General features: G+C 62.2%; 2 protein-coding genes across 11 annotated transcripts in view; both read right to left on the reverse strand.

The window, feature by feature from the left end:
• The window catches only part of F7 (coagulation factor VII), a 12,100-nt gene extending 7,988 nt beyond the window's left edge, over nucleotides 1–4,112 (reverse strand). Inside the window, exons 1-4 of one of the 3 annotated variants that reach the window (XM_035002926.1) lie at nucleotides 3,921–4,112; nucleotides 2,177–2,202; nucleotides 2,040–2,053; nucleotides 922–1,101 (exon numbers count right to left, since the gene is read on the reverse strand). In XM_035002926.1, the coding sequence (XP_034858817.1) occupies nucleotides 922–1,101; nucleotides 2,040–2,053; nucleotides 2,177–2,202; nucleotides 3,921–4,000 (300 nt within the window). In that variant the 5' untranslated portion in view covers nucleotides 4,001–4,112. The remainder of the gene's footprint in view (nucleotides 1–921; nucleotides 1,102–2,039; nucleotides 2,054–2,176; nucleotides 2,203–3,920) is intronic. The other 2 variants (XM_035002927.1, XM_035002928.1) reach the window with 2 other exon arrangements.
• A 1,962-nt stretch (nucleotides 4,113–6,074) lies between these two features.
• The window catches only part of MCF2L (MCF.2 cell line derived transforming sequence like), a 95,057-nt gene continuing 79,508 nt past the window's right edge, over nucleotides 6,075–21,623 (reverse strand). For 2 of the 8 annotated variants that reach the window (XM_035003032.1, XM_035003025.1), the window contains exons 17-32: nucleotides 20,498–20,613; nucleotides 19,274–19,343; nucleotides 18,174–18,266; nucleotides 17,980–18,072; nucleotides 17,247–17,372; nucleotides 16,183–16,404; nucleotides 15,780–15,872; nucleotides 14,738–14,816; nucleotides 14,522–14,588; nucleotides 13,641–13,759; nucleotides 13,351–13,443; nucleotides 12,348–12,422; nucleotides 9,268–9,389; nucleotides 8,061–8,173; nucleotides 7,867–7,970; nucleotides 6,075–7,755 (exon numbers count right to left, since the gene is read on the reverse strand). In XM_035003032.1, coding sequence (XP_034858923.1) covers nucleotides 7,670–7,755; nucleotides 7,867–7,970; nucleotides 8,061–8,173; nucleotides 9,268–9,389; nucleotides 12,348–12,422; nucleotides 13,351–13,443; nucleotides 13,641–13,759; nucleotides 14,522–14,588; nucleotides 14,738–14,816; nucleotides 15,780–15,872; nucleotides 16,183–16,404; nucleotides 17,247–17,372; nucleotides 17,980–18,072; nucleotides 18,174–18,266; nucleotides 19,274–19,343; nucleotides 20,498–20,613 — 1,671 coding nt within the window. In that variant the 3' untranslated portion in view covers nucleotides 6,075–7,669. The remainder of the gene's footprint in view (nucleotides 7,756–7,866; nucleotides 7,971–8,060; nucleotides 8,174–9,267; nucleotides 9,390–12,347; nucleotides 12,423–13,350; nucleotides 13,444–13,640; nucleotides 13,760–14,521; nucleotides 14,589–14,737; nucleotides 14,817–15,779; nucleotides 15,873–16,182; nucleotides 16,405–17,246; nucleotides 17,373–17,979; nucleotides 18,073–18,173; nucleotides 18,267–19,273; nucleotides 19,344–20,497; nucleotides 20,614–21,623) is intronic. The other 6 variants (XM_035003033.1, XM_035003030.1, XM_035003027.1 and 3 more) reach the window with 5 other exon arrangements.

Here is a 21,623-nt window from a genome sequence, read left to right on the forward strand (position 1 = left end):
GTGTCCTGTGGGTGTGAGGTGTCCTGTGAGTGTGAGGTATCCTGTGGACGTGAGGTGGTGTCCTGTGGTGTGAGGTGTCCTGTGGGTGTGAGGTGGTGTCCTGTGGGCGTGAGGTGTCCTGTGAGTGTGAAGTGTCCTGTGAGTGTGAAGTGTCCTGTGAGTGTGAAGTGGTGTCCTGTGAGTGTGAGGTGTCTTGTGGGTGTGAGGTGTCCTGTGAGTGTGAGGTGTCCTGTGAGTGTGAAGTGATGTCCTGTGGGTGTGAGGTGTCCTGTGAGTGTGTGGTGTGTTTCCTGTGGTGTGAGGTGTGTGGCCCGTGGGTGAGGTGTATGTCCCCTGCGAGGCGAGTGTCTTGTAAGCGGGAGACGTCCCGTGAGGGCAAGTGTGGTTTCGTCTCCTCAGCATCTGAGGGGCGCCCCCGCCCAAGGAGCTGGAAGGGCTGTGGTACAACCGAATGTTCCTCTTTGAGGAGCGAGAAGAGCAGCGAGCCCTCTCTCGGCATCGGGCCCCGCGCATGTGGAGGCCGTGGCGGCTCCCTAAGTCTCCTCACACCAGTTGTCCCGAGGCGGCGTCCGCAGGCGGGCGCTGCTGTGAGGGGCTCGCCCAGGCGCGGGTCTCCGAGGTGGGCTCTGTCAGCGGCGCCTCCCCAAAGCACGGGCACTTTGGGGCTCGGGGACCTTCCCTGGGGAGGCACGGGACACGTGGAGCGCGCCGTTCACACTGGATTTTCTGAGGCCGAGTTGGGGCGCCCGGCGTGGCAGCGAGGGGGGCGCCCCTGGGAGCGGGCGGGCGGCCGGGGCGTCGCCCGAGCGCCGACCGACCCGAGGGCAGCTGTCCTCAGGCCCGGGGGACCGGGCGCCTGCGGGAGCCCTGGCCGCACCCGCGCAGGGAGCCTGGGCGCGCGCCCCTGCCGGGCGGACTCACCGTCCTCTCGGCGTCCTGGAAGATCTCCCTGGCCTCCTCGAAGGAGCAAAGCTCCTCCCTGCACTCCCTCTCCAGGGAGCTGGGCCTCAGCTCCTCCAGGAACAGGTTGGCGCGCCTCTGCCTGCGCAAGACGCCGTGGGCCTCCTCCTGGGTGAGGAACACTGAGAGGTGGGGTCCCGTGAGCCCCGACACCGCGGCGTGTCCCGCCGGGTCGCGGCTCAGGGCTCCCGGGCCGGCCGCAGCAGCGAGGCAGCTCTGAGTGCGAGCGTGGGACACTCCTTCGCTATCTTCTACCGTCACCCACTCGTCCCTTCTGGCCCGGTCGCCACCCCACGGAAGGCCTCCGAGGCGGGCACGCAGACCTCGCGGGAAGGAGAGCCTGGCCACACGATCTGAGCCAGTCCGTGACGGCGTCCCCCGCGCCATGAAACGTAATATTAAATGAAATGAGATAATCAAATCACACATACTGTTAATAAAATGTAAAAATGCACATATATATGCAGATGTAACTTAGTGAAAGAATGTACATAAAAAAATTAACTTTGGGGATTAAAATTCATTCTGTTTCAAAACGTGTACAATCAACTTCTATAATGAAAATATGCGTCCGCTGCGTCCTAGCAGCTGGGACATTGTGTGGCAAGTGGGATGACTGCGCGGGGGTCCCACCAGGGACTGGGGGGCGGCTCCGCTGGAGGTGAGGCTGCTGTGGCCAGGCGGGAGGAGCCAGGAGAGGCCTGCCGGGCGCGGTGGCGGGGAGAGGGGTCTCTCGCACCCAGGCCATCCTCCCCAGCTCTCCCCGAGCTCCAGCCCGTCCCTGGGGCTCGCTGTCCCCCCGCCCCGCCAACCCGGACCCTCGCTCTGCTTTACCACAGCCTCCCCCTCCTTTTTTTTTTTTTTAAGAATTTATTTATTTATTTGAGAGAGAGAATGAGAGAGAGCACATGAGAGGGGGGGAGGGTCAGAGGGAGAAGCAGGCTCCCTGCCGAGCAGGGAGCCCAATGCGGACTCGATCCCGGGACTCCAGGATCATGACCTGAGCCGAAGGCAGTCGCCCAACCGACTGAGCCACCCAGGCGCCCCAGCCTCTCCCTCTTCGAAAGCATGTTCCTGGCCTTCCATGGAGATGCTTACACTGACTTCTGTGTCCAGTGTAAGCAAAGCCACCCAGGACCCCTGCTTCGGAGCAGTGCAGGCTCCTCGGGGGCCTTTCTTGGTGGCAGGAGGCCTGCTGATGCTGACCCCCTGACACTCCCTGTCTGGCCGCCGGGGGCCTTCCTGGGTCCTCTTCCCCGGGTCCTCCTCTCCACTCTTTGCTGCCAGCCCTTGACTTTTGATATCCTTCAGGGTTGGGTTTCCTTTCTAAAGATGCTCAAGCCAGGCACCCCACTTCCACTTCAGCCCTCCCTCAAACCACCAGAAGCTGCATATGTCCCCGAGCCCCAGGTCTCTAGAGGCCACCTCCCTGCAAGCCGAGGGACCCGCGCGCACAGCCACCCCGTGGGCCTGGCCTCCCCACCTCCGCCCCACCGGGCCTGCTTTTCCCATCCTCGTCCCGCCTTGGTGAACAGCTCTGCTCCCTCCCAAGAGTATCTGAGCTCTGGCAGCCAGCTCTGCCCTGAGCTCTGTGCACCTGCCCCCACGACCCCAGCTCAGGGGCTTGTGCGTCGTTGGGTCCCCTCTCCAGGCCCTGGCCTGCTGCCTCCTTCCAGCTTCTCACAGTGACCCCAGTAGCTTCTTGCAGGTAGCTGTCCCCCATTTTGCTTATGAGGAACAGGGTGGGTGGGGTTTAGAGCTCACCCAAGGCCACTCAGGTGGGGAATGGGGCCAGTTTGAACACCTTGGATTTGAGGTTTCTTTAGGACACCCAGGCAGACATGCAGACTACGTCATCCTAAGAGAGGGCAGGGTGACGGAGACGAGGACACTGAGGTCGGTGACAACCATACGGAGACCGAGGCTGAGGCTGGGAAAGCCCCTGGGGCCCCCGGGGCAGACTGCACCACTGGGGGTGGGCTGTGTGAGAGCAGCTGGGCTGCAAGAGGGGATGGGCAGGGTGGGAGCAAAGCCAGGACTGAGGGGCAGGAGCAAGGGGGAAACTGAGTCCCAGAGTAGAGGTGAGTGCGGCCTGGAGACCCGCGGACTCGGCTTCCGGGAAGGAAGGGCTGTGTCCGGTGGGGAGGCTTCGCAGGAGGGGGCGGGGCAAGGGCGAGGGGCAGCTCCCAGGCCGCGAGGCCGAGGCCGAGGGGACCACCTCTCTGCTTTACAATGACGGCGTTTCGTGGGTGTGTATTCCTGGGGAGCCCGCCTGGTCTGGAAGGAGAGGTTGAGGGAAACCCAAGAACTCAAGGGTTGGGGGGTGCTTACACCCACCGGAGGCGCCCAGAGTGGGGACGTCTACCCTCTCTACCCTCGGAGGACAGCAAATGTGCACCCGACAGCCCTCGGGAGCCAGAGGCAAGTCTGATAATTGTGGGCAATCAGTGAAAGCCGGGCGGGGCGGGGGACGATCCTGGCCAGCACTGTCTTCCTGCCCTGAGGAAGGATAAAGCAGCCCTGCCCTTGCCAGAGCCGAAGTGCTGTCCTTTGGGCGCCTGCAGGAATCGGGCCGGCGCCCCGTCCCGTCCCGTCCCGGGCTAGCTGCTGGTGTGGGACAGTGTCTGTGTGGTGACCACGGCCGCCCTGCCGGACCTGCAAGTCTCCAAGGGACCGCTTATAAAGCACGTCCCTCTATCTCCGTCTTTTGGCCCCTCAGCGCCGTGGTGGCGGGGAGGTGTCTGCGGTCACAGCCGTGTCCCTACCCTGTCCCTGGCACTGGCCAACTGAGAACCAGGAGAGCAGAGCGGGAGGGGGGCATCCCAGCCCGCACCCCTGAGCCGGGATCCTGGGTGCAGACCACATGGGAGCCGCCGGCCACGGCAGTGTCCACCACGAGGTGGGCCGTGGGAGGTGTGGGTGTCAGTGGCCGCTCACCCGGGTTTACAGGACCCCTCCACCCTGACATACCTGCGGCCAGAGACCCCTGCAGGCCCAGGAGAAGGCAGAGGAGGGCCAGCTCACCCGCCCGGGAAACCATGGTGAGATGGGTGGCGTCACACGGTCTGATGACATTCCGACGGGGGGTGGTGGGCAAAGTCCTGGCCTCCACGCAGGGCAGAGGGGTGGGGGAGGGAGGACTCGCCTCCCAAACCCAGGGGGCGGGGCGGCGCGAGGCCCCTGCCGGGAAGCCCCCGGTCCCTCCAGCACAGCTGTGTCTGCGGAGCGGGGGCTCCTGCAAGGAGATGGCAGTGTTGGGATCTGCATCGGCCGCGTGCACCTCAAGTGCCGTTGGGAACCCTGAGGCCCCCGGGACTTAGCGCGGCAGCTGGCCCCAGAATGGACATGGGTGGAAAGCCGCGCCACGGTAGTAACTCCGGGGAGAGAGAGGATCTGGGGTGTGGACGTGAGTACTCTCAAGAGGGCGGCCGCGGACACCTAGCCCGGGGGCCTGGCTTCCTGGGTGACCAGAGAGCCTCGTGGGGATGACCAGGAGGAGGGGCGCCTGCCGTCCCGGGCCCAGGCCGCCAGCTGGAGTGACCCTCCGTCCAGGGTTGGCGGGCATGGAGGGCTTTCTCAGGATGCCAGGCTTCCTGTCCCGACCAGGACCGTCCTGAGCCCCCGGCACTGTCGGTTACCCCAACTGGACTGACATGGGAACCCTGAAGCCCCCGGGGGGGCCCCTCCGCTGCGGCCACTGTGACTACAGCACTAGGAATCTGTCCTCTGCCAGTTCTGAAGGCCACAGGTCCTGGAGCCAAGTGTCTGTGGCAGGGCCTTGCTCCCTCCAGAGGCTCGAGGAGGGCACCTGCCTGCCCCTTCCCGCTGGCCCCTGCGTCTGCATCTCGAAGTTCCGTGGGCGGCAGGCGGCTCCTCGTCCGGGGCACCTGCAGACACCGCACTCCCATCCCGGCCTCGGCTGGCACATGGCCTCGCCGCTGGGTGTCCGTGCCCGTCTCCTTACAGAGACACCGTTCATCCTTGGGTCGGGGCTCCTACTCAGGCTCACTCATCTAACCAGCCACAGCAGCAAGGCTTCTGCTGCCGGGCGAGGCTGCGTTCCGGGCTTCTGGGTGATGCAAACATAGGGAAGGCTCTCAGCCCGTGTCCATGCTCCTCTTGAGCGGACTGGAGCTGAGGCTGTTCTCAGAGCAGTGGCGTCTGGTTGCAGACTCGGGGCGACTGGCCGGGAGGTGCAGGAAAGGGACGTTCCTTCTCTGACTGCCCAAAGCTGCGGGGAACAGGATTTCGTGGGCAGCACCTGCCGGACAGCAGAGGTCCGTGTGGGTTTGGGACACGCACTGGACTGAGCCCTTGAGTCCAGGGGTGGCGTGGGTCCTCCGGGGAGGTGGGGGACAGCACAGGCCAGTGGGGGATGTGGCCTTCTGTCCATGAAGGACAGCAAGCGCAGGCAGGGAGCAGTCCTACCCCAGGCCCCGGTCGGTGAGCAGAAGCAGAATGGGGCAGCCCCAGGGCTCGCTGGCATCAGAGAGCTAGGCTCAGGGAGCAGGAGACCCCCACCCGGACCCTACACCACGGCCACACGGTCCACTGAGCAAGGCAGGCCCCAACAACAGCGCAGGGTTGGGTCTGAGCCTGGGGCCCAGGCCGCGGGTCCGCAGAGGGCTCCCGGGAGGTCAGTGTTTGCTACATCTCTGTTCCGGTCTTTACTTCCAGCCCTTGTGCGATTTGGTTGTGCGGTGTCTTTTAGCAATTATCTGTTGCATCTGGTTTGATCCCCTCCCGACTGGTCGGCTTAGCAAGATTCTGGGGTGTGGGTGAGCGCAGCTCCGACCGGCCTCCGTGACTCCTTGCTTCCGTGGGTCACGCCTCCCTCCCCACCACTGTCCCTTCTGCCCCCGGACCCTCCTGGCTCAGAAGCCATCTCTTGGACTCTTGTTCCAACATAGTGATTTCACCATTTCTCTTGTTATCTTTACACTGTGGATACAATATGCGTGTTATTCTATTTCCATCATCTTCTGACAAAATGAAGCGTATGGGACATCTTCTGAGTCAAGCTCAGTGCCTGCCTCATTTCTCATGGGAGCTCGAGGTGCTGGGTGGACGTACGTGAGCACGATAAACACACGGCGCGTGAGGAATTCTGTGCAGACAGCGAGAGGGGCTGATATTTATTCAAATTCCATCCACACAATAAAGAACTCTGATTTTTAAATTTCATTTACATCAGCAGAAAAAAAAAAAAAAAGACCTGAAACGAAACAAGAAGCAGTGACGGGACGGGAGGTTTTAAAGTGCCTTAACGAAGATGGGCCCCCAGCGGTGGTGACGTGGCCGAGGCGGCAGGGGTGGACTCTGGACGAGCTGCGTGCGGAGTAAACTGTCAGACGCGTCACGGTCTCACGACCGGACACCGAGGAAAGCTGCTGGGACGCACTGCAGAGGTGGGCCGGTGGGGGCCTCGTGGGCGGTGGGCATGGCGGGCGCGGGGCACAGGGAGGGCTGTGAAGTGACAGTTTCCAGCATCGCGGGGGCCGTGGTGCGTCCCTGACACGGGACACCTACGTACACACACCCACATATGCACACGAATAAAAATATCTGCCCCCACCAGATACAGACGGTGTTTCCAAAGAACAGAATTTGTTTCCGAAACACAAAAAGGTAAAACGCAAGAGTTTTCTTTCTGGTTCTGCCTCGGTTTCAGTAATGAACTCCTTGCGTTTCCGAGCTCGGGGGGTTTACCGAGTGCGGGAGGTGGTGGCGGGGGCCGCCGGAGGCTGGCGCTTCTACCCAGCCCGCGTGGGTAGCGCTCGCTCAGAGGGTACCCCACAAAAACCGCATCTTTACTTATTCTTTAAAAACAATAAAAAATCCTAATTCAGTGAAGCTAGGTAAAAAAATCAAGTTCCATTTTTTTTTGTAGAAAAGAAGCTAAATATTTTAAATCATAGTTTAAATTTTCTTTTGAAAATTAACCTACACAGATAAGGGACTCTCCTTGGTTTCCACTGCCTCTGTTTGTAGAAACGCTGCTGGATTTTATCGGGGGCGTGTGTTCACCCGCCTGTGGCCAGGCGGGCCTTGGCGAGGGCTTCCGTCCCCACGAGAGCCCCCAAATCTCCCAGCAGTATAAACAACGTGCTGTCATGTAAACCCCGGTAACAGAAAATAGTTTTGTATCAAATTGTCATTTCATGTAAACACAGTGATTCTTGGTAAAGATTAGTGGCCAGAGTACCACAAAAAATGGCCATGGAATTAATCCCTGCTTTAAAAAAAACTTGTAAAAGACAAAACAGTCCCCCCACCAAGCTGCTGGGTCAGTGGACTCGTCACTCCCACGACGTGCCTATTCCTGCAGGAAGCACCAGACCAGAAATGCCCGGAACCACGCAGAGCGGCTGGGACGGGCTCCTCGCGGCGGCCTGGTGCCCTCGGTCCATCCTGGTTTTCCCGGAAAGCTCAGTGCACCTCTGTCTTCGTGCAACTGGCTTCTGCACCCTCATCGGGGGTGGTCCTGGCGTGGAGGCCGCAGGGCAGAATCTTCCAGAACCTTCCCTCTGCGGGCCCCTGCGTCTGCACCTTGAGGTTCCGGGGGCGGCAGGCGGCTCCTCGTTGGGGTCTTGTCCGGGTCCTCCTTCCCCAGGCTCTTAGAGCACCGTCCCCTCACCAAACTAAGCAAGCCCAAGCAAAGGAAAACTTAGAGGCTCGCAGGCCGCACGGCCTCCTGCGGGGCCCGGCGCTACCCCTGGAGGTCTGAGAGGGGGGCCCCACAGCTCTCGCTGCAGCTGGAGGAGGTGCTCAGCAGGGCGGACCCCGCACTGGACTCTGCGGGAAAACCAGGCAAGAACGGCTGCGGCTGTGTGTCTGCATGCTCAAGCTCACGGCTGTGGAACCCCGCGGGCTCGGGGCGCGGCCCGCGTGGGCCGGGGGTCTTACCTGAGCTGCTCAGGCACTGAGCCGAGCCGGACGTGCTGAGGAGCGTGGACAGACTGCTGGCCGGCACCCAGCTCTCCTTGCTGGAGGTCAGGTTCCTGACATACCTGAAAGGGGCGTGGGCCGTCAGGGCTCCAGCCATGTGCCCCCCGCCCCCCCCGGGCGTCCTGGGCCTGAGCCCACTGCAGGCATCTTACCAAAGGCCCTCGTCGCCCTCGTGGACCACCTCCACCACGTCCCCACTTCTCACGGCAAGTGCGTCGGGGCTTTCCTTCTCGTCGCCCGTCACGACCGTGTACTTTCCTGGGACCTGGTGGCGGAGGAGGCGGCGCATCAAAGGGGACAGTCCGCGGCCCCCACACCGAGCGAGGCTGCAGTGGCTGTCCGCCGCAGCCAAGGTCCCAGGGGGCGTCCAGCAACAGAAGGACAACGAGCATTTCGTCAGGGCCCTGCTGTTTGTGGGGCTTTTGATGGGACTGTCACCTTAAATGGGAAGAGCTCCTGGTCGTAAGAAGATGCCAAGTCTCTCACTGCCACCGTGTTAAAAACCCAACCAACCGGTATAGTGCCCCTGGCTCACGGCTGGTGGTCCGGCCTCAAGCACAGCCCTCCGCCCCAGGACCTCGGCACCTGCCGTCCCCTCCTCATGGCACGACCTCCCCTTCCTTGGCTCCCATCCTCACCTAACACGCCCGCCTGTATTTGACCACCTTTTACTTTGTTTCCCTGTGAGAGTGGAGACTGTGTCTTTTGTTCTCTGCTCTGTTTGGTGTCTAGACTGCCTGGCACCCAGTGTCTGCTCAGCACGTTCACACGGACGAAGCGCTGCCGTGTGGAGCCCTGGAGCTTGGACCAGGACAGCGCCAGGTGTGCACTAAGTATCTGTCAGCGTAACCCCACTCTGACGGTTCATGCGTAAATGGCTTCTCCTTGCAGCTTGTGTTAAAGAAGGGCCTGTTGGGCGCCGGGGTGGCTCAGTTGGTTGGGCGACTGCCTTCGGCTCGGGTCATGATCCTGGAGTCCCGGGATCGAGTCCCGCATCGGGCTCCCTGCTCGGCGGGGAGTCTGCTTCTCCCTCTGACTCTCCCCCTCTCATGCTCTCTTTCTCTCAAATGAATAAATAAAATCTTAAAAAAAAAAAAAAAAGGGCCTGTTTAGACCCCCAAATCCGCGTTCGAACAGTTGAGCTCTCCAAAAAGTGAGGGAGAGCCGTACGCACAGCTTTGCGGATGGTCCTAAGGGCATCCTCCTTGTCGGGAGGGCAGATCAGGTGTGCGCGAGAGAGCCTGTCTGCTGGGAGCCTGACGGTGGAGGAGGGTGGGCACCACCACGGTCGCACTCTGGAGCTCTCCCACCCAGGAGCCCGCGGTGCCGGGCTGACCGCCCCAGGGGACCCAAGGTTACCAGCTTCCTGGGGCCCACTCTGCCTTCCTCCTCTGCGTCTGAGGAATTAATCAGCTCTTCGGCACTGGACCAGCCGTCGTTGTCCTCAGGGGCCTCCAAGGGCTGAGACGTTTTGCTCCAGCCTGAGAGAGAACAGACTCCAGTGAGGACCACCCTCAACCGCAAGCCTGTCTGAAGGTGGTCCACACAATTCCCGCCACCCTGCAACGTGTGCCCGGAGGGGCCTGCCCCCTGGAGCGGGACACACGGCGGACTTCCAGAACGCCTGCTGACACACGTGTCCCCACTGTGCACCGTCTGGGGAGGCCCCGAGCACCGGCGAGCGTCGCCAGCCCAGCCCAGGGGAGGCAGCGAAGCCAGCCCTCAGGGAGGTGATCCCGCAGGCTCTGCCGCGATGCCCTGCAGACCCGGGGAGCACAGAGCCCTGGAATGTCACCAGTCGGAGACGCCACTACCCATCCGTGTTGGAGCAAACACCCCCAGAGAGAAGGGGTTTGCAATTAGCGCCTGGAGCTCGCACACGCATCACGCCGCCTGGAGGAGCACTGCTCACAGCAGCAGCTGAGGCGAGCGGCGCGTGCCCCGTGCCGGCACCGTCCTGGCCCATGAGCTCGGGGCACCGTGACCCTCACGGCACAGACCAGCAGACGCCGCACGCAGACCCAAGCCACGCCTCTGCACTTCCGGGGCCACAGAGTGCGGCTGGGCCAGCACGTGTGGGGAGAGAACTTGTGGGGACTTTATGAAATGTGCTCATGTCCCCTCATCAGTGCTCCCCCTGCCCTGCAGCCCCAAAGAATAACATCTGTATTTCCCATTTGCAGGAAATTTTGGGAAGAACGCAAGCGAGGGGAGATGGGGGGCGACGGATTCCCGATTCTGAACACCATAAATGCCAACAGTAACGTGAGAGGCGGGAGCCCACTCCTGTGGCATGAGGACCACGGGCACAGCCTGGGGTCGGTGGGAAGACCGCGCGCTGGCTGTGGGCTTGGCATGCCAGTTCCAGATCCCATGTGGCCTGGGCAAGTGTGCTTTCCCCGAGGACGAAGGGCTCGCTCCCCTGTGTGAGGCAAGCTGCCGGACAGGCCCGTCCCCGAGGCCTGTGGTGTTTCAAGTTGGCCATGAAACGCTTGTGCTAAAGGGACACTAGGAGTCTCATCTTCATAGGAAGGGAGCTGGGGCCTAGAGCTCCCCATCAGCCAGCAGTGCTGAGCCCGGAAAGAAGAGTGTGAGAGCCACAGAGGCCTCTGGAGCCCCAGGACCCCGCTCCACACCAGCAGGCCCAGCATCGGAGAGCCCCTGAACCCGGCCTTCTCAGGGCTGGGCCGCGGGGTGAGTGGCGGGGGGCTGGTGTCTGTGCAGGGATGGGGCACTGGGGTTTCCCGCTGCAAACCACCCAGCCTAGCCCCCTCGCTCGTCTGGGGGTGTGCACAGCATGCCAAAGGCAGATGGGGGGGCCTTGGGGCCCCAGTGCCAGGCGGCCTGGCTGGAGGGTCTCCTGCTGCAGCCCACCACCACACACGGGGCTCCCGGCCACACAGAGGCAGACGTGGGCCTGTGGTGCTCCCCTCTCTGCCCCGGGGCCTCGGGGAAAGCCTCTCTACCAGGCTCAAGCAGCTGCCCGCGTTAAAACCACATTCAAACAAGGGCGTTAGGAAGGTACCGAGGCCCAATGCACGTGAGGTACCAACTGGGGGATGAGGAGACACGTGTTTGGAACCGGACGGCACCCCTCAATCTACGCAGATGCTGGCGAGTTTGTAGGACATGACGCCAACACGACCGTGAACGTGGTCCCCTCTATTCTCTGCAAAATCGTCCCTGATATTGACACTGAGTAAAACGATGGGCAGATGAAGCTTCTCGGGGGGCAAGCATGTAAGCGTTTGTGAGAGGGCCCAGGAGGCTGGTGGCTCGATGTGGTCAGCCACAGAGCGGGCAACGGGGAGCAGAGGAGTTGGAGGGGAGGGGGACTGGCGGTGGGGCCCCAGGTGCCACGCTCAGGTCCCGTCTATGGTGACCTGCGAAGCCGCCTCATTTTCCTATCACAGGCGAGGACATACAACTTGGCTGAAAGGCGGTAGGAACCGCAGGCAAGTGGCCACAGTGGGGCTCAGGCCCCTTCACCAGCTTCCTGCGCGAGGGACGTCAGCCAGGGCAACGCTCAGACGTCTCCAGGTCTTAAGTAGAAAACAAGGCTGTCAATGGGGAAGTGACCCCTGTCCCAGGCCCTGGGACCTCAGCGGCAGCCCCTGGATGGTGTCCACCCACATGAAGGCTGTGGGAAGCCCCTGGCCTCCGAGCTGGTCACACGGGGGCAGGCGGAGAGCTGCCATCTGGGTCCCGGGCACACAGACCTGTGCTCAAGGCCAAGTGTGCTGGGTGACCTCTGGATGGTCCTGGGGTGGGGGGGTGTGAGGTCAACTGCACCCCTTGGGAAACTTCACAATTACTGGAAAATTCAAGAGGATTCAAAGTGAATCCCTCCCTGCAAACTTCAGACCCTCAGCCTTGGCCGGGGGGGGGTCTTTGGATTTTGGGGGGGACATGCTTTACCTTCGTGATATGAGGGGCAAAAGGTAGAAGGCCTGAGGTCCAGTACAGAGCTTGGCCCCACCTGTCTGTACAGCCCGTCATCCTCCCATGAAATGGGGGGTCAGCAGGACCCCACTGGTGGCTACCTTCTGTGCTTCCAACAAGAAGCTTCGGGACAACTGGCGCTGCCGGGGCGAGGCTGGTGCTGCAGGGGCCCGAGGACGGGGTGCCCCACAGCCTGCCACGGCTGCCGTGACAGCCCACCCCAGCCCGCGTGCTGGCCAGGCGCCAGCAGCCTCTAACGGGTGGCCCCGGTGCTTCTGCAGGTTCTGGGCAGAGCCGGCGCGAGTCCAGCTGAGACGGGTCCGCCATCACGGTATGTCGCCAGAGCATCATGCTTTTGGAGAAAACAGTGAATCTGCCCCTGGCTGGGAGAGACCTATTTTGTTTTGTGTTTCAGTGGCGACGAAGGGCAAGACAGTGTCCCTAACCGGATGGGTAAACGGAGGTCCGGCTACGTTCAGAAGGTGGAGCCACTCTACCTCGTAAACCAAAAGGCGTTGGGTCGCTCTTTACTTCGTGTCGCTTAGCTTTTTTGTCAGGGCTGGTAGGAGAAGCTGCAGAAGGAGGAAGAGGCAAAAATACGTGAGGACCTGCGTGCAGGGTGCAGGGGGAGGCGAGAGGAGCAGTGTTCACGCTGGGAGGGGACACAGACCCCCAGCGGGCTCATCGTCACTGTGCAGAGTAGCTGCCTGTGAGCAGAACGAAGCTAGCGGACGTCCCTCGCGCGGGGGACAGGAGAGGCCCCGGAGAGCAGGAGGGGAGGCGGTGCCCGCGTCCTAGGGGCCACGTGGAGGCGCGTTAACTCTGCACAGAAGGACGCGTGGGACACACACTTGCCGTGCTCATTAGCCAACTGTAGAGCTCCAGGACGTGTCCTTTTTTTTTTTTTTTTTTGGAAGTTTGAGGCCAGCTTAACACTACTTTACAAATTGAAACAAAATCGAAACCAAAACCCTCCAGTTAGTTTCAGGCAGGGAGTCCAGTGCTTGCTCCCTGAGCTACCTCCGTGAGCGCCCTCCGCACGGCTCACCGCCAAGCAGCACTGAAAGGCGGCCCAGCTCTCGGAGATGTCCGTGCGAGGGACCCTCTAGGCGCCCTGTGCCTAACGACCGCCCCTCAGGGGCAGGCGACACCAGCTGGCGGCACCGTGGGGAGCAGGACACCTGCGGGCCGAACAGGACCGAGCAGGAAAGGGGCGGGGGCGCGGGGGGCGCCGCCCCGAGAAAACCAAGAAAAGCAATGACACTCCGGTTTCTGAGCGCGCCTTCGCTGGAAAAGCCAGCTTGCACCCTGTCAAACCAAAGGCCCCGCCGAGGGAACCCGGCCGCGTGTCCCGCAGACACACCAGCACGAGGACACGCGGTTCGGTGGGGAGCGCGCAGCAGCCGCCCACACAGATGAGCACCACACGAATGGATGACAGACAGGCCACCACGGTGAGGGACACATCCACGGCATGGGTTTTAGGTGGGTGCCTTTTACCTTTCTGACCTTTGAGGTTAGCAAAGCCCTGCAGAGTAAAGCGCTTTCTGGAAAGCGCGGAGCTTTCTGAGGTAGAGCTAGTGACCGTGTCATCTACAAAGGAAGAGAGAGGGATGGTGTGGGGGCGCTCGGGGCACACGTCCGGTCACGCGGGCTCTCCTCCGGGCACCCCGGCCGCCAGGAGGGGCGCGTCTCTGGGAGGTCCCGGCACGCCGTGCAGGCAGCGGACCGTGCGTCCCGGACACGCCGCTCACAGACACCGTGACGCAGCTCCCGGCGCAGACACCCACCTCTGCCCTTCTCGGGGGGCTTCGGCAACGACGTGGGGCTCACGTATCCTTCCAGGCTCAGGGGGTCAGTTTTCCTTTCTTCCAACTTCTTGATGTTCCTCGTGCTCCCTTTCGAGGGACTAATGACGTCACACACCCCGGAAAAAGAAGGGGAAGTAGAACGTTGCGGGTTAGTGTTTCAAGTCCTCCCTGAGGATCCGAGGCTGCGCCGTCCCTGGGGCCCCACCGGGTCCTTCAAGCCCCTCTGGGTTCCCGGGGGCAGAACCACACGAGAACAAACCCCACATGCTGGGTGCGAATAGGAGGTGGGGGTTTCTCTGAGTTTGGGGGGTGGTCTTTCTCTTTTCAAAGTGTTGTTCTGCGGATCATTTCCCTGGACCATAGCCTGTCCCACCGAGGGTCAGAGGTGGCTCACAGCAGAAACAGGAGAAATAGTCACAAGGCCGCGTGAACGCGTACAGTAACGGGAAAGCTGAGGGCAGAGAAGGCACGACGAAGCCAGGGGAGGATGAGGCCGGCGTGTTGGGCTCTGCACCTCGGCCCCCACGGCCCCTGTCCCTGTCCGAGGCGCCACCGTCGCGGAAACATGGCGGCTGTCACGTGCGCCAGCCGCACGTCCTGTGCTGACTTAACAGGAAATGACCCACAGACGGAAATCAGAGACGGTTAAGAGCTGGCCTCTGCCCAGGGTGGGGCCAGAGACCCCGTCCCCGAAGCTGGCCCGCGGGCACGGACCCCCGCACGCAACGCCAGGGGGCGCTCCCGGGCCCTGCCGGCACACCTGGGGTGACCCAAACCCCAGTAAGGAGAGGCGCGTCACCGGCTGCGTGCACGCGGCAGCACATGCAGACCCGCGCCTGTCCCCGGCTGGAGGCGCTCACCTGGTGCTGGGCGGCGCGGGCAGAGGCAGGCTCTGGGACTGCTCAAGCGCTCTGTGCTGGCTGGCTTCTGCAGGGAGGGAACAGCCCCACTCACCAAATTTACCCCTCACCCTGCAGCACCGCCGAGAGCTCAGAATTTGGGGGGCGCTCTGGACGTGCGCAAAAATGCGCCTGGAGCCAAAGCCCAGAGCAGCTTGTGGCCGCGGCGGCTCTTACCTCGGCAGGCTTGCAGCTGGCTGGTCAGCACCTTGCGGATCTCACTCACCCACGCAGCTTTGATTTCAGGGCTCGGTGCCTGAGGCCGGGAAGGAATGCCAGGAGGTGAGAACGCACGTTCCCTAAAGACACTGCTTTTCCTTTTACGCCTGAAGCTTCTGCGGACCACTTTGGAACGGACCATGGGAGCACTGCCCGGGAGAAAGGAGGCGATGGACGGTCCCCTTGCCTCGGGACTGCACCATGGGCACGGCACAGAGGGAGGGCCTGTGGGCCACACGGGCGGCGGGCTGACCGCCCGGCCTCCCCCGCCACACCCTCGCTGGCGTCGGACTCAGTGGAAACCTGGGGCACAAACCGCCCTTTGGGAGCACGTCTCTCCGGGAAGTGGTCCATGGCATCGTTTTATGACGAGGAAGACGGGAGAAGCTCCCAGGGCGCGAGCGGCGCGAGCCGCTGTCCTGCCTCGGTACCGCGCGTGCGGCCAGAGGGCAGTGACAGCTGGGCTCTGGAGGCGGGGCCGGCAGAAAGCCAGAGTGCCGGCCGCCGTCCCCACAGCTCCTGGGGGCTAGTGCCCGAGCCGGAGCCGGGCACCATCTCTGCAGGGCTGCCGTGCTGGTGGGCACGCCGGGACAGGGTGCCGTGGCCACCGCATCCCCCGGGGCTGCCCCCGTGTCTGAACATGGAGGGCAACCCGAAGAGGCCTGCCCTGAGTGCTGGCCGACCCGATCACAGGCCCCAGGGACAGGTCACGTGGGCTCAGGGCGCACGTGCAGTCCTCCCACCTCCTGCCCTCACCAGCGCGGCCGTGAGGGCCAGGACAGCCTGGTCACGTGTGTAACACACGAGCCCGTGTTCCCGGCCACGCCCTTTGTGCACCCTAACTGTGGGTTCCCCATACTTCCTCCTGGGTCCAGCTCAGGGCAGCCCCCTACAAGGCCTCTGGGAGATAAGGCTCCACGGAAGCTTCCAGACGCCTGCCCTCGCCGGAGAGGCCCGACAAGTCCCTGACGCCTGGCCCGGGAGAACGCGGGGGCCCCACCTGTATGATGTACACCTCCTCCCTGGCGTTGTACCAGATCTCAAACTTCCTCACGTCGCCCTTCACGTTCTCTGTTATGCCGACGGCCGCCATCTGACCACGCAAAGCAGGGAGACAGACGTTCGTTATGTGTGACATGAGAGCACGCCACCCTCCCGCCTTTGAAAGGGGTCGGAGCATCCTCCAGCTGCTGGAGGTGGTTTTGGGGTGGGGGCTGAGGCCGTCAGGGGGCCCGGACTCCCGCACCCAAAGACACGAGTGGCCTGCGCCAGAAGCCGGGCGGTGTGGCCGCGGCTGCTAGGACATTGACCGCTGGCCCTCTCCCCTCCGCAGGGCCAGCGGCTGTAGGGAGGAAGCCTCCCCTCCGCAGGGCCAGCGGCTGTAGGCAGGAAGCCTCACTCACGTTCAGGGACTGCTTGTAGCTGTAGGAAGGGGCCTTCTCGTATCCCTCCCCGTTCTCCTCCCTCTTCTTGCAGAAGAGCACAGCCTTCTCGTGCAGGAAGAGGTGTCGCTGCATGGGCTTGAACCTGGCCAGGTCCTTCACCTTGGTGTGGCCCTTCTTGTGGTCCGTCCAGACGCTGAAGGAGCCCTGCATCAGCAGCTTCCCCAGGTCACTCAGGTTCCCCTAAGCCCAGAATGAACGTGGGGACTTATACGCACGTTGCCGAGGAAAGCAGCCCCCCTTGGAGGGCTGCGTCCTGTAGGACCCCCGCTCCGTAACGCTTGGGAAAAGGCAGAACTGTGGAGACAGGTGAGGGGTCGGGGGTGGCCAGGGGCTGGGGGAGGGTGAACGGATGGAGCACGGGGGCTTTCGAGCAGTGAAACTGTCTGACACCATCCTGGTCGACACAGGGTGTTCCACGTCTGTCCAAACCCATGGGAGGCACATCCTGGACTCTGGGTGGAGATGATGAACCAGCGGAGGCTCATCCCTGTGACAAAGGTCCCACCTGCTAGGTGTGGGGAATGGGGGGGGGCTGTGCATGGGGGCGCAGGGGCGTGGGGGAGGTCCTCGTGCCTTCCCTTATCCTTCTGCAAACATAACACTGCTCTAAAAATAAAGCCTGTTAAATTCAGAAGAATAGGGTGGGTGCAAATTGACTTACAGAGAAGCAACAAAACTGACCTAATTTGGGCACAGGAGGAAAAAGCAGAGTCTGACCTTCATGCTCGCTTGTCCCCTGTCCCCAACCCACAAGCTGCAGCGAACACAGATTGGCTCTGAGTACCGCCGCCCTCAGGGCTCCTGCACTGACGGGCCACTCGGAGGGGTGAAGGCTCCCTGCAGTCGGGGGCACGCCCCGAGCTGGAGGTCTGTTCGCCCTGGGCCCGCCCCAGACGCCAGTCGGAACTGGGTTCCTGCCAGATTGCAGGGACATGCAGACACATGGATGCTCCCTGCACAGCTCTGCACGGATGGCAGGCGGACTGTCACCAGGCTCGTCGGCGGGAGGGGGAAGCCCTTACGTCGTAGCCGGTGATGGCGATCAGGTGCATGGAGTCGTTCACAGCCTTGAGGATGCCCAGGATGGAGCTCAGTGCCTCCTGCAGGTCCTCGGCCCCCTCGCAGCTCTTGCTGTATTTTAGCATCTCCTGGGGGATGAGGATGCCTTCACACATCCGTGGGACACGGGACTCCCTGCTCCGGCCCTGGGCACCTGCGTGGACCCTCAGGACATCCAGGATGCCACCCCCCACAGCCTGCCTGTCCCAACGGTCCTGCCTGGTGCTGCAGACAGGGACATCCCCTGAGCCAGACGCTCAGCCAGGCCTCCCCGGGGCGGGCGCCCCTTCTGCAGCTCACGTCTTCCCACTCCTAGACCTGTTATTCTTTCCTTTCGAACCTGACACCCCCAAACCCGTGATGGCTAAAGGCATCTGCGGGTCCACTGGCTCGTTCACTCTGGCCCGAAAAGGAAGCTGGACACAGGCCGCCTTGCAGGGAGGACCACGTGTGGGCGCACGGCCTGGGGTGTGTGCGTGGAGACGCCTGGAGCGCGTGCTCCGTGGGGCAGGTCTGCCCAACTGTTTGCCCCTGTGTCCACAGCCCCCCAACAATGGCCGGCACACAGTAGGTGCTGCACAAAGGTCTGTGAAGAGCCAGGGCCCTCGCAGAGGGGCTGGGACCGCAGCGCTCCGGGGTGGCCGGGGCAGCTGCAGGTGGGGGGCTGCGAGGCCGCGGTGGGGGCAGGCAGCTCACCTTGAGCAGCAGTTGGTACTTGGTGATTCTCTGGACCGGTTTCAGCAGGTAGGAGTCCAGACTCAGCTTGTGGTCCAGCTTCCTCTGACATTCCTGCAAACCCAGAGCCCGCCCGTTGGGACCGTCTCCGTCCCTGTGTGTGAGGGCGGCAGTGGGGGAGGCCGCGCGCTCACGGGGGGCTCCCCCAAACACACCTGAAAGAATGGGCAGTCGGAACACTGTCTCCACAGGCTCTCGGAGCGCGGCTTGTTCTGACAATACTTCTCGTAGATCTGGAACTCCTCCATCTGACCCGGGGACAGAGCACGTCACAGGGCGCACCCATCCCCGCCTCCACCTCCACCTCCCATGCCGCATCGCAAGCCCACCAGGGTTCGCTTCGGAGCTGCGTTAGTCCCTCCTTCACACAGACTAGCACCACACAGCTGGCTTTTTGCCGTGAGAACAACAGACTAAAAACAGTGGCTGACCTTCTAACAAAAGAGCCTGCAGAGCTTGGTGCTCAAACGTGCGTGTGCACGGAGCTGCCCGGGGGTTTGTTAACACAGAACCCCCTGGAGGTTCTGAGTCGGCAGGTGTGGGGTGGGACCTGAGAACCTGCATTTCCAGTAAGACCCCAGGATGCTGATGCTGCTGGCCAGGGCACCCACTTTGAGAACCACGGACCTCCAGCAGGACCCCCCCCCACTCTCAAACAGCGCCGAGGAGGTCAACAGAGACCAGACCGAGTCGGAGCAGAAATACAGGTCCTCCTCCTTCCTTCTGCCTCTCGACCCCAGTTCACGCTGATGTGTCTCGACCTCTACATTATCGTATCGTGAAAATGGCTTGAGCTCAGCTACACTGTCCATGTCGCCCAGCTCACAGTGTATCCGGACGGGCCTGAGAGGAACACCCCGTCCTGCTCCCACCGCTTCTCCCAGCCCGGAAGGAGCTGGACGTCGGCCGGGTCAAAGATGAGAAAAGGAAGGAGACCCGTCCCAGGCCCGCTCGCGCGGGAGGGCTGGTGGCCGGGCCAAGACCAGACACAGGCACCAGCTCGAGGAAGGTCAGCTAAGCTCAGCTGCACAAAGTCTGCCGTGTGCTGTCGAGACAGACGCTTTCTAAGCCTGGCGCTTCTGAACCAGCTACTGGGCTTTAGATAAAGCCCTACCTCAGGCAGACCGGGAACACCTGCCCTTCGTGATTTCAGTGGGCTAGAAGGAGACTGTGATAGGGTTTAAAGTCATAATTGTTTCATGCAGTAATTTTAACAAGGTAGGCACGGCAAGGTGCACATTGAAAAAACACATACCCGTTCCAGGAAACACCTTCCAACCAGCTCTGGGCAGCCTGCGTAGTCTTCCAGCTCCCTCAGGAATATTCTAGACAGAGAAAGTGCGCCTGAGGTCACGTGAAGAGCAACCCGGAGGAGACGCCGGTCACAGATGAACAGATGTTATTTCCCAGGTCACGTTTATTTCTGACTCTGGACAGTCAGGAGACTGTGAGCGGGGCCCTGCAGCGCAGGCCGGGCTCTACTGGGGGCCCGGCTACAGCAAACTCGGGTTTAAGCAGACCTGGCCCCTTCGTGGGTCCCTTCAGGTGGCTGGTGTTGGCGTTCACACAGAAGTTAGGCCTGCTGCTTTCTGCACGCCGGACGGGGACGAGGAGGCAGACAGAAGCTGGTGCAGCTGTGAGAGACCCGCCCAGACCCATCGAGCTCCGCAGGGGTCAATCCTGCCTCGAGGGAGAGCTCCCTGGGGTCAGTTCGCAAGCACTGAGGCCTGGCCCAAGCCGAGGACGCTGAGGGACCAGGCTACCTGACCTGTGCCCCCTCCATGGAAAGGGAGTGGTCCGGGCGGTCCGGCGGCACACTGGTGCCTCCTCCGTAGGCAAGTGGGTGACCCAGGCTGAAAGGAGTCCCAAGCGCCCCCACAAGCCCAGGGGAGGCTTTCTCAGGACGCACAGGCCTGTGCTGTCTGTCTGACTGCCGCCCATGCATCCTGCGTCCACCCCCTCACGTCCTTGCCCACGAGCTCCCGCAAACTGCAGCGAGGAGCCAAGGGTGGGGGGACGGCCGCGGGAGCATCGTTCGTACTTCCCCCAGAGCCACGGCGACCACAGACGGTGCTCGCGGGGGGAGAAGAGGCAGGACAGGGACGTCTGCAGCTGCCTCCTTTGCAAGGATGAGCTTGGGGACAAAACGGGCCTTGCTGAGTGGTGTGGCGTTGGTGCCACCCAAAGGGCCAACACACACACTGAGCGGGACTGGTCGCTGCTGGCCTGGCAGGCGTGGGGCCGCTCCTACGTCCTCAAAGCCCAGGTACTTCCCAGCACACCTGTAACGGCCTGGCCGGCTCCTCCCCGCTGAGCCCACTGCCCCACAGCAGCCCCTGAGAGCCCGTCCCCTGAGAGGAGGAAGGATGCTCTCCACCCGCAGACCACAGCCCAGGGCCCGCATGTGGTCTGGCTCCCTGCAGGCCGCTGTCTCAGAGGCAGACCCCACCGGACAGGTGCGGTCAGAGGAGGGCCTGACCTGTTATGAAAGTGGTAAATCTCTTCCATGTTTCCGAAGAGAATGTCCTTCTTGTTTTGGAGGCCTGGTGACACGAGGTGCGCCATGAGCGGGTTATCCAGCTCAGCAGCATAGCCCTGCGGAGGCGGGGAGAGGTTGGGAGGCACGCCGGGTTCTGTAACAGGCTCCGTGGGCTGCCAGCAGGTAGGTGACGCCTCTCAGGGCTTAGAAAGTGAATCCACCCTTACTTATTCACTGACCGTTTCTGAGATGACCACCCAGACAACAAGCACCGAAAAACGTGAGTCAGCTACAGATGGCACCATTTTTAGGAGTTGTGTTGGGGGGGGGGGAGTTCCATCCTCTCCCTTTCAACCTCTTAAAACTCATATAACTGGTATGAAGGAGAAAAATGTTATGTATACACCTTGACGAATCATTCAAATGTCTACACCCCTGTAACCACCACCCAGACCAAGATCCAGAACATTCCAGTGCCCACAAGCCCCTGCCTTCCTGGCAACAGCCCCCGAGGCCTCCACTCTGCTCCTCCACCCAGACTGGGTGGCTCAGCTGTTCCTGCAAGGGAATTGCACACGGTCCTCCTCCTGCTCCTGCCACACTCTGGGGTCAGCCATGCTCTCGGGGTCAGCCATGCTCTCGGGTCAGCCACGCTCCGGTGTTGGCCACACTCCGTGGTCAGCCACACTCTGTGGTCAGCCACGCCCCCCGGGTCAGCCACATTCCCGGGGTCAGTCACGCTTGGGGTCAGCCACACTCTGGATCAGCCACGTTCCGGGGTCAGCTACACTCTCAGGGTCAGCCACGCTCAGGGACAGCCACACTCCAGGGTCAGCCATGCTCTGGGTCAGCCACGCTCAGGGTCAGCCACACTCCCGGGTCAGCCACACTCCGGGTCAGCCACGTTCCCGGGGTCAGCCACACTTGGGGTCAGCCACACTCCGGATCAGCCACATTCCTGGAGTCAGCCACATTCTCGGGGTCAGCCATGCTCAGGGACAGCCACATTCCAGGGTCAGCCACGTTCCCGGGTCAGCCACACTCCAGGTCAGCCACGTTCCTGGGGTCAGCCACACTCTCGGGGTCAGCCACGCTCAGGGACAGCCACACTCCAGGGTCAGCCACG

Source organism: Mirounga leonina, unplaced genomic scaffold, assembly GCF_011800145.1.
Source record: "Mirounga leonina isolate KUSES-001 unplaced genomic scaffold, KU_Mleo_1.0 Mir_127, whole genome shotgun sequence".
In the NCBI taxonomy this organism is placed as follows: Eukaryota; Metazoa; Chordata; class Mammalia; order Carnivora; family Phocidae; genus Mirounga; species Mirounga leonina.